Source organism: Plecotus auritus (assembly GCF_963455305.1).
Source record: "Plecotus auritus genome assembly, chromosome: X".
Classification (NCBI taxonomy): Eukaryota; Metazoa; Chordata; class Mammalia; order Chiroptera; family Vespertilionidae; genus Plecotus; species Plecotus auritus.
In genome coordinates this window covers 55,781,988-55,792,208 of record NC_137784.1, presented here as the reverse complement: position 1 = coordinate 55,792,208, position 10,221 = coordinate 55,781,988, and the positions used below count along the sequence as shown (strand labels likewise).

The 10,221-nt window shown below is 46.5% G+C and overlaps 1 protein-coding gene across 2 annotated transcripts; it reads left to right on the top strand.

Annotated features, from left to right (window-relative positions):
• Positions 1-4,765: 4,765 nt before the first annotated feature.
• On the top strand, positions 4,766-9,935 carry SLC7A3 (solute carrier family 7 member 3). 2 transcript variants are annotated; one of them, XM_080652133.1, is made up of 12 exons: positions 4,766-4,897; positions 5,863-6,262; positions 6,583-6,741; positions 6,928-7,105; positions 7,305-7,417; positions 7,548-7,770; positions 7,943-8,082; positions 8,181-8,283; positions 8,526-8,692; positions 8,884-9,050; positions 9,392-9,500; positions 9,634-9,935. In XM_080652133.1, the coding sequence occupies exons 2-12, from the start codon at positions 5,893-5,895 to the stop codon at positions 9,747-9,749; spliced, it is 1,845 nt and encodes a 614-aa protein (XP_080508259.1). In that variant the 5' UTR covers positions 4,766-4,897; positions 5,863-5,892; the 3' UTR covers positions 9,750-9,935. The 2 variants fall into 2 exon arrangements, with proteins under 2 accessions (XP_080508259.1, XP_080508260.1); XM_080652134.1 differs by having other exon boundaries at positions 4,773-4,897; positions 9,455-9,500; positions 9,634-9,895.
• The last annotated feature ends 286 nt before the right edge of the window (positions 9,936-10,221 follow it).

Below are 10,221 nucleotides of genomic sequence, written 5' to 3'. Positions count from 1 at the left end.
CCTGCAGTCTCCCAGGGTGTCCCCAACTGGGTGATCCTATGTATTGGGCTTAGTAATCAGAAGCAAGAATTTCAAGAGGAAAAAGCCCAAGTGTGCGCACTCCGTGGCTGCGCGTAAGTCTAGCACACCCCTGAAATTCTTAGGGTGTCCCTGCACTTCAGATCAAAATGGGTTGCTTTTTAGAGAGCCCTTCTGTTAGCAGCTCTGAGGACCCCCTTCCACATTCACAGATCACGCCAGCCCCAACAGCCACGGATTTTTCTAGGCACAGACTTCCCTGGTCCTCCAGCTCCCGTAAAACGCACGTTCCTCTCTCACGCTTGGACCAGAGACCTCACCTTATCCCAGGCGAAATCTGACCTTTCCGTGGTGGAGTGTAGAGCTCCTCTGAACCTGTGTGTTTGCGCCAATTGGGGACCGGTGTTCTGGGGCTCGCTGCTATTCCGTGGGTGCCGCAGTTGTGGATTCTCAGGCTTCCGATAAGCTCCACTTTCTGGTTCCAGATGGCGGCGACTCCGCGTCCAAGCCCGCAGCTCCGGGAGGGGACCCAGCCGCAGTGGGAGCTGCCAGGTCAGGGGAACCCCGTCTAGCAGTCTCCCACCTTCTTCTGGAGTTCAGCTGTCCCCCAACTTGCCAACAAACACTCCTAGTGCGGCCCTCTGCTGTTCTTTCTTTCTGCTCCGGGACAAGGCTCGGAACACGTCTGTGTATTCCGCCGCCATTTTTCTCGCCCTCCTAATTTACTAAGTTTTTATTGAATAACTGAGTGTCTGTTAAATCCACTGCTAGACTTGACTGGTGTGAGTTTATGACTGATGATAAGAATTATTGTTTACATATGAGCTAATAAATTTATGACACCCATTACTCCAAGGGGGAGTCATTCATTATCCAACCTTATCTTCCTCTCTTGCCTAACAAACACTGCACTTGCTAGGCTGGTCTGTCCATGGGCCCCTGACTTTACTTCATACCTTTTTGTGGGTCCAGAGCTCATCCACCCTTCATGGCTTAGCTTAAGTCTTTGTCAACCTCCCTCATCAACCCCTTACAAACTAAGAGGGCTTCTTTATATTTTCCAGTCTGTACTGATGCGTTCTTTCCCTGAATATTTACAACACTAATTTGTCAATTAATCTCATAATTGAGTCAATCACCTACTCTAAGCAACCACATCATTATCATATATACAAATATATTATTCTGAATATGAATAAAGTTTTTATTGAAAACTTTGTGCCAAGCAGGGAAATTTGATTTTATAATCTCATCTAAGCATCACAAGAATCCTGTAAAACATGTATATTATTCCAGAAACTGAGGCTCAGAGAAGTTTTAAAGTTTGCTCCAGGCCACAGCTGAGCCGGGAATTTAACCTCGGTCTAACTCCAAAACTGCACTCCTAACCACTATGTAATATTATTTTTAATTATACCGTGTGTGTTGTCTTGCCCTACCTAGATTTTTAAGACTAACAGGGCAAGGATTTTATTTTATGTTTCCTTTGTTGTCTCTTCATTGCTTCACTACCTGCTATACACATAGTCAGTTCTCAATAAATATTTAAGGAATGACAAAACGTAGCTAGTTGAAAATACCAATTACTTAAAAAACGATTTAGATTTTGGGTAGGTTTCATGTGTGACATATAATGAATTATTTAAAGGAAATAAGGAGTCTGGACTCTCAGGCAGAGACTCGGGAGCCGGGGAAGGCTGAGGACTGAAAGCGCGCGTGCGCCAGTGCTCACAAAGGCTGCGGAGGTTGCCACAGGCTTTCCCTAGTGGAAGGGAGTCAGAGGCTCCTGCCTGCACTGAGCCCCAGTTCTGACTGCAGTGAACCCCAGTTCCAGGCGAGCCCCTGGGGACCCACGCTCTTGTGGGGGGAGTCTGGACTCTCGGGCGGAGACTCGGGAGCCGGGAAGGCAGAGGTCTTAAGGCACGCATGTGCGCGCAAGGGCAAGGCTGAAGGGAAGCCAAGACTGAGACTCCACCCCATCCAAGCTGAGCACAGAGGCTATTGCAATTTGGCAAGTCTAATCTTATAAGGCTGTCTCCAGCACCGATCTTCTCCCAGCATAGACACAGCTGATCCTTACAGCCAACTGGCCTGGAGGTCAATTCTTCCCAGTGATACCAACAACAATAAAGACTTAATTACAACAAGGCTGTACACACAGTCCACAAAGGGGTGCACCAAGAGTGTCCACCTCAGGTTAACTGGGGAGGCCGACCCACTGGGCCATATAGGAAACCTAGCACACAAATCTACCTTACCAACTCAGGGAAGGAGTGAAAATGCGGCATCAAAGAATCAGATCACAAACGAAAGAAATGGAGGAAGACAAACGACTGGATATAGAATTCAAAACCACGGTTATAAGGCTTTTTAAGAATAACCTAGAAAAGGCCGATAAATATAACGAGACCCTCGAAGATATGAAAAAGGACCAACTAGAAATTAAACATACACTGACTGAAATAAAAAATATTATACAGAGACCCCAAAACAGACAAGAGGAACACAAAAATCAAGTCAAAGAATTGAAATACAAAGAAGCAAAAAACACTCAACCGAAAAAGCAAAAAGCAAAAAAAAACCAAAACCCAAAAAGTTGAAGATAATGTAAGAAGACTCTGGGACAACTTCAAGCGTACCAACATCAGAATTATGGGGATGCCAGAAGAAGAGAGAGAGCAAGATACTGAAAACCTATTTGAAGAAATAATGACTGAAAACTTCCCCCACCTGGTGAAAGAAATAGACTTACAAGTCCAGGAAGCCCACAGAACCCCAAACAAAAGGAATCCAAAGAGGACTACACCAAGACACATCATAATTAAAATGCCAAGAGCAAAAGACAAAGAGAGAATATTAAAAGCAGCAAGAGAAAAACAGTTAGTTACCTACAAGGGAGCACCCATACGACTGTCAGCTGACTTCTCAACAGAAACTATGCAGGCCAGACGGGAGTGGCAAGAAATTTTCAATGTGATGAATAGCAAGAACCTACAACCAAGATTACTCTACCCAGCAAAGCTATCATTCAGAATTGAAGGGCAGATAAAGAGTTTCACAGACAAGAAAAAGCTAAAGGAGTTCATCACCACCAAACCAGTATTATATGAAATGCTGAAAGGTATTCTTAAAGAAGAGGAAGAAGAAAAAAGTAAAGATAAAAATTATGAACAACAAATACATATCTATCAACAAGTGAACCTAAAAATCAAGTGAATTAAAAACCTGAGGGACAGAATAATCTGGTGAATATAATAGAATCAGGGGCATAGAAAGGAAGTGGACTGATAATTCTCAGGGGGAAAGGGGTATGGGGGGTTCATGAAGAGACTGGACAAAAATCATACACCTATGGATGAGGACAGTGTGGGGGAGGTAAGGTCAGAAGGTGGGGTGGGAAATGGGTGGAGGGGAGCAATGGGGGGGGAAAGGAGAAATAATTGTAATAATCTGAATAAAGATTTATTTAAAATAAAAAATAAACAAAACAAAACAAAACAAAAAAGCTTTGAGCTTGAAAAAAAAAATAAAGGAAATAAGGATATTTGGGTCCATCCTTACTGCCTGAGATGTTTTGCTGGGAGAGAAGCACTCCTTCACAACCCTTGTTGCTCCATTACGACTATTAGCTGATTGGGCTGGATGGAATTATGGGTTTGACACTAGGTGTAATCGATCATTCTTTGATTCTTCAGCTCCTCTTCTCTTTTCCAGGAACACCTAGCCTAAAAGGGCATGTATCCATGCTGGTGCTTCTGCAGGTTTGGCTTTGCTTGAGACCCACCTCCTCTTCTCCTGCATTTAAATGAGATATGGTACCTATGGGAGGCAGGCATCGAAGTCCAACAGGCCAGGTTTTATCAGTGATGTAGTGAACAAGTATTTATGGTATGATGTGAAGCAAGTCATGCTTCTGAGCCTCAGTTTACTCATCAGTAAAATGGAATTAAATGAGATCTCTCTTCCAATATTTCAATATTGTCAGAATTTCATACTTAAGAGTTTAACATTTATTGTTAGTTGGAGATACACTATGGGGATAATGGGGCCTGGAAATCTAGATGGGATTAATTATGTGCACAGGTGGTGCGTGAAATCATCTTCCATTTTTTTGTTGACTGCATTAGAAACACTCACACAAGAAGCACCCACATATTGTATGTCAACTATACATTAATAAAAATAAATTAAAAAAGAAACACCCACAGTTGAGGGTGAGAGCTGAGGGGTCGGTGTCAGATGGCAGATCATAATTTAGTGTGGTCCTTGGGAAAGATTTCAGACATGTGTGCGGGAACCTCGTGTAGAAAGGAAAGCTAAGGAAGACTGAGGGAGAGGGAGCCGGAAACTCAGGTGTTGTTTCTCCCCACTTCTCACCCCTCCCCCACTCCGCCAAGCACATATTCCGACTATTAAGGCACAAAGGTAAAAAATCCCAGGGGGTCTCTGGCCAGGAATTCTCTCATTGTCCTGCTTAGAGGAAGGTGAGTAGGAAAGGCTGCCCTCCCCCCTTTCTCGCTCCTTGCCACACTGGTCTTGCTGTTTCAAGTAGGAAACCGTTTCAGGCCCCACGCAATCCCTTTTGCAAAGCTGAGGAGAGTGTGTGTGTGTGTGTGTGTGTGTGTGTGTGTGTGTGTGTGTGTGTGTGTGTGTGTGTGTGTGCGCGCGCGCCTGTGTGTATGTGTTTTGTGTAGGGAGGAGGACTAGGGGCGGGATTCCATGACGTTCCCGGCTCCGCCTCTGGGATATATAAGGGGAGCTTGGCGCGCAAGGACCCCAAGCAGCAGCTTTGAAGCCTGAGCATAAGAACTAGGCACCCCCAAGCCAACTCGGCTTAACTCACCCTCGCTGAAGCCGACTCAAGACTAACCGCTCCCTGGTAAGCCTTGGGGGCCAGCACGTGCGTCGGAGGGGGATGGCGAGGGTCCAGGCATGCCTAGGATTCTCTGGCAACCATGGTTTGCAGTTGCATCACCGCAGTTGTGACCTGTTGCTGGCGAGACCCCGGCCCTGGGAGCTATTTTTTTTGTTTTACCTCAGCGCCAGACCGTTTCTAGATGGGGGCATAAGAATTTGGGAGCTGAGTAGGGGGGGGCGGGGCTAGTGCGGAGCCCCTTCTCTCTGGTGTGAGCAATTTTGGGTTGCTCAGGGGCTCCTCTTGGGTCGCATCTCCAAGTCTTTTTAGATGTCGAAGCCCCGCCTCACTATTGATGCTTGCTGGTCAGCTTAGCGGGGCGGGAGGAAATGGGGGAACACTAACATTTGCTTACTCCCCTGATCCACGGCCACGCAATTCTGCGGTGTAGGCTTGATGAGGAGGGGTGGAATTGAGGCTCTGCTCACTTTTGATCTACAACCCAGGTTGCTTCCCCCCACCTCTCCGGGTGATGTAGGAACCACACCTATTGAGTGGCCCTGGGGGCCAGTACTGAAAAGGAATGTGGATATTGGGCTTCAACCCCAATTTGCTGGCCCCTCCTGAGTCGAGTTCTGTTTGATTCCTAAGGAAGCAGACATATTAGGCCCCATGGTTCCTGGGTTGAAGTCTAGGATCAATCCCATAGTTTCCCTGCCAGGCCATGTACTTACTATAGGGTATTTTCATATGCCTTTTCTGAAATTTGTCCTTCCTCAAACCTGTGGGGTATTGTTATTCCTATCTGTGTGGGAAGAAACTGAGGTTAGAAGAAAAGTGACTTGCTTTTGTTTCTTCAATAGCCTCCTGCCCATCCCCCTCTCCCTCCCCAGTAGCACCTGTGCTTGGTGCAGTGGGTATTGTAATTCATTCCTAGAGTTTAGGGATTATGAGCCCTACTGAAGAACTTTTGTCTTTTTTTTCACCAGGTCCTAGTAACCTCTTCAATTCCAGCTACAATGCCGTTGCAGAAACTTCGCAGATTTGGTCATAAGCTGGCACGCAGACGTACACTGGAGCCAGGCATGGCTGAGACTCGCCTTGCCAGATGCCTGAGCACTCTGGATTTAGTGGCCCTGGGTGTGGGCAGCACATTGGGTGCAGGCGTGTATGTCCTGGCTGGGGAGGTGGCCAAAGATAAAGCGGGACCATCCATTGTGATCTGCTTTTTGGTGGCCGCTCTATCTTCTGTGTTGGCCGGGCTGTGCTATGCAGAGTTTGGTGCCCGGGTTCCCCGATCTGGTTCTGCATATCTCTACAGCTATGTCACTGTGGGTGAACTCTGGGCCTTCACCACTGGCTGGAACCTCATCCTCTCCTATGTCATTGGTGAGATGTTGGGGCAGGGAGGAAACTGCACAGCCAATGAAGGGGCTTTTGAGGCAGGAAATCTGGATAGAATGTTGAAGTCATTCACAGGACTTCAATACCCCAAATGTGTGTGTCTGATAGCGGGCTGGAAGGCTTCAAGGTGTGGAGAAATTGTTCATTCTGTTTACCTTTATCCTTGTTTTCTTTAAGTTGACTAGTTTTGGTTTTTAAAAAGTAAGTCTAGGTGAAAATCGGAGGGATTCTTGTGAGACTGCTTTGGGGGAGGGAGGAGAGGTGGGAGGACTCTTGATCCCATGTTTCTCCCTCTGCTCTACCAGGTACAGCCAGTGTGGCCCGGGCCTGGAGCTCAGCTTTTGACAACCTGATTGGGAACCACATCTCTCAGACCCTGCAGGGGAGCATCTCACTGCATGTTCCCCATGTTCTCGCAGAATATCCAGATTTCTTTGCTTTGGGCCTCGTGTTGTTGCTCACTGGTGAGGGCAAGGGACTGAGATAATGATGGGGATAGGGGAGGGACTAGACCTGAGAAGGGCTTGGGGGAGGTGGTAATGGTGAGAAAGAAGAGAAGTTGGGAAAGAGTAGTCTGCACATAGAGGTGGGGAAACAAGCTTGGACTGAGGACTTCCTTGCTTAGAGTTCTGAATGCCTCTTTTCCACAGGATTGCTGGCTGTGGGGGCTAGTGAGTCGGCCTTGGTTACCAAAGTGTTCACAGTGGTGAACCTTTTGGTTCTCGGTTTTGTCATCATCTCTGGCTTCATTAAGGGGGATGTACACAACTGGAAGCTCACAGAAGAGGACTACAAACTGGCCATGGATGGACTCAATGATACTCATAGGTTAGGAGATTCACTCTCAGCAGATGCAGAGCTGGGAACATGATGAGGAGTAGGAGGCATCCATGCTGAGGGGTTCTGGGTTGGCAGTAAGGAGGAATGGGAGCCTAGGCTTTGAAGACCTAAGTAGTGTGGCGTTAGAGAAAAGGTACGGAGTTGGCTGGACACACCCTTACCTTTTTCATCCCTTCTTCTATTTTAGGTTGGGCCCTCTGGGCTCTGGAGGATTTGTGCCTTTTGGCATCGAGGGGATTCTCCGTGGAGCAGCTACCTGTTTCTATGCATTTGTTGGTTTCGACTGTATTGCTACCACTGGTAACATGGCCATTCCATTCTGTCCTGTCTGGGGTTTGGGCACAGTGTGTGCTCAGGCTGCATGCATACTGGGGGAGGTAGAGGAGTCAGTCTGCTTTTCTGATTCAGAACATCGTGCCCCTTCCTGCAGGGGAAGAGGCCCAGAATCCTCAGCGTTCCATCCCCGTGGGCATTGTGATTTCACTGTTCGTCTGCTTTTTGGCGTATTTTGGTGTTTCTTCGGCACTCACGCTAATGATGCCTTACTATCAGCTTCACCCTGAGAGTCCCTTGCCTGATGCATTTCTCTATGTTGGATGGGCCCCTGCCCGCTATGTTGTGGCTATTGGATCCCTCTGTGCTCTTTCTACCAGGTCAGTGTCAAACATTTATTGTCCTCTGCTATCAGAGTCTCAGGTTATAGCTTTCAGTACCACAGATGACCCCTTACAAGGTCTGAGAAGAATGTGGAGAATCCTTAAGCTCACAAGTTTGGGGAAAGAGATCACAATCAACTTATGCCACTCTGGACATTCTTCTCTCCAGCCTCTTGGGCTCTATGTTCCCCATGCCTCGGGTGATCTACGCAATGGCGGAGGATGGCTTGCTCTTCCGTGTCCTTGCCCGGATCCACAGTGGCACACGCACCCCCATTGTAGCCACTGTGGTCTCTGGTATTATTGCAGGTGAAAAATTGTTTTTGTCCTTTCCCTAGTTGTTTCACCAACTCCCTTAACTTGCTCTTCCCTTTTCTGACTTTTTGTTTTCTGCCCATCATTTGCAGCATTAATGGCATTCCTCTTTGAACTTGCTGATCTTGTGGACCTCATGTCAATTGGGACCCTGCTTGCTTACTCCCTGGTGTCTATTTGTGTTCTCATCCTCAGGTGAGAATCCATCCCCATGCTGAGATTTGGGTTTTTATTCTTGGAGGGGGAATGATGGGTATCTGCTCCTCCTCCCCACTTTGCCTTCATCATCCTGACTATCCTTGAGGAATATGGATATTCCTCTCTGCCAAAAAGAGCTTCTGCCCTTCATGGTGACCAGGAAGGGTAAGCTGCCTGAGAGAAGATCATAAAAACAGTTAAGGGTTGTTGTTATTATTGCCTTCTTACTCTTGCCTCAGATATCAGCCTGGCCAGGAGATGAGGACTGAGGAAGATGAACTGGAGTTGCAGGAGGAGACGATGCCTGAAATAGAAAAGCTGACCTTACAGGCACTATTTTGTCCACACAACCTCACCCCCACTCCACTCTCTGGCCAAGTTGTCTATGTTTGTTCCTCACTACTTGGTGAGCAATGAAATTTTTCTCTGGGGTGGCTCTGAGGTCAGCATGATGTGGGGGAGAGAGAGAGTATGTGGCATTTGGTGACTGAAAAAGAACTAGAGAGATGACCCTCCTTGGAATGGGGTGCCTAATGTCTTAACATGTTGGTCTCAAGAAAGAGTTGGTTTTGATGTTTCTCAACTTGACTCTTGAAGCTCTGCTCCTAAGTGTCCTTTGCCTGGTGCTGGCCCAGTGGTCAATTCCACTGCTTTCTGGAGATCCAGTGTGGATTGCGGTGGTTGTGTTGCTCCTGATGCTCATTACTGGGTTCACTGGGGTCATCTGGAGACAGCCACAGAGCTCTGCTCCCCTTCATTTTAAGGTAAATGACCTTTCTCTTTTCCCCTACCAACCCATCTTGAAAGAAAATAGGCTCCAGATACTTTGCAGTCGAATAAGGTTAATAGATATTCTTTAATTGGGCAAGAAAGGAATGATATAGGAGATACCTAGACAGACCAAAGACTTCTGTGACACTCCTTAGTTCATTTCCAGTTCCATTTCCCTAAAATTTGAGAATTCTTACAGTTCCATATGAGGTACACTAAATGAGTGGGTACTGAAATATACAGTTGGGCTTTCTCTCTCCTGCATGAGTAGGTTAGGGATCTCTTTCTAGGTCACCTTGTAGGATGTAAAAAAAAGATTTTGCTTTGTTCTCAGGTACCTGCTTTGCCTCTCCTCCCACTAATGAGCATCTTTGTGAATGTTTACCTTATGATGCAGATGACATCTGGCACCTGGGCCCGATTTGGGGTCTGGATGGTGATTGGTAGGTATCCAGTTGGGAAGAGTAAGCTTCTTGGGTGTCCTATCCCAATTCCTTTCCCTCTTGGTATTAAGTAGAACTATTAAGCCTTTACAGGTCACTATTTCCTCACCTCACAGCTACCTTTCCACACTAGGGTTTGCAATCTATTTCGGCTATGGAATCCAGCACAGCCTGGAAGAGGTTAAGAGTGATGAACCCCCACTCAAGTCTAGAACCCGATCTGTAGACTTTGATCTCAGCAATACCTGAATGCTATCTGGACCCCACACAATAATGGAGAGAACTCCTGAGGACATGGAGAGCTAGCAGTGAGATATTGGTGGGGGAACATTAATAGGTCTTTGCTATTTCTCATCTCCTTTTTTTAAAGTTGTCTACTTTTTAATTGCACCTGTAGCAGCTTACTGGCTTGTAAAAAATATTAAAAGAGTCTAGAAAAAGAAACTATGTCTTGTTTTTTGCTTGCTAGAGGTGATATGAAGCCTGACTTTCAGTGTGGAGAGCTTCAGATAAGTGTACTTTGTTCCCATCACTACAAAAGTATCTGTTGTGCCTGTGTGTGCTTCTTGTTGGCTCAGGATTTGAGGAGGGTGGTGTAAGCAGTCATCCAGTCTAGTAACACTAAAAAGAATACTCTTTAGATATGTTTTCCCTTGCTATACTAAAGGTTAGGTTCTGGGGTTTGGGGTAGACTCTGATCTCAACACTGGCATTGGTCAGG

Coding starts and splice junctions, on each gene's coding strand:
- SLC7A3 (XM_080652133.1), top strand. CDS start 5,893: ATGCCGTTGCAGAAACTTCGCAGATTTGGTCATAAGCTGGCACGCAGA. Junction 8,693..8,883: donor TGTTTGTTCCTCACTACTTG/GTGAGCAATGAA, acceptor TGACTCTTGAAG/CTCTGCTCCTAAGTGTCCTT. Junction 9,501..9,633: donor TGGGGTCTGGATGGTGATTG/GTAGGTATCCAG, acceptor TTTCCACACTAG/GGTTTGCAATCTATTTCGGC.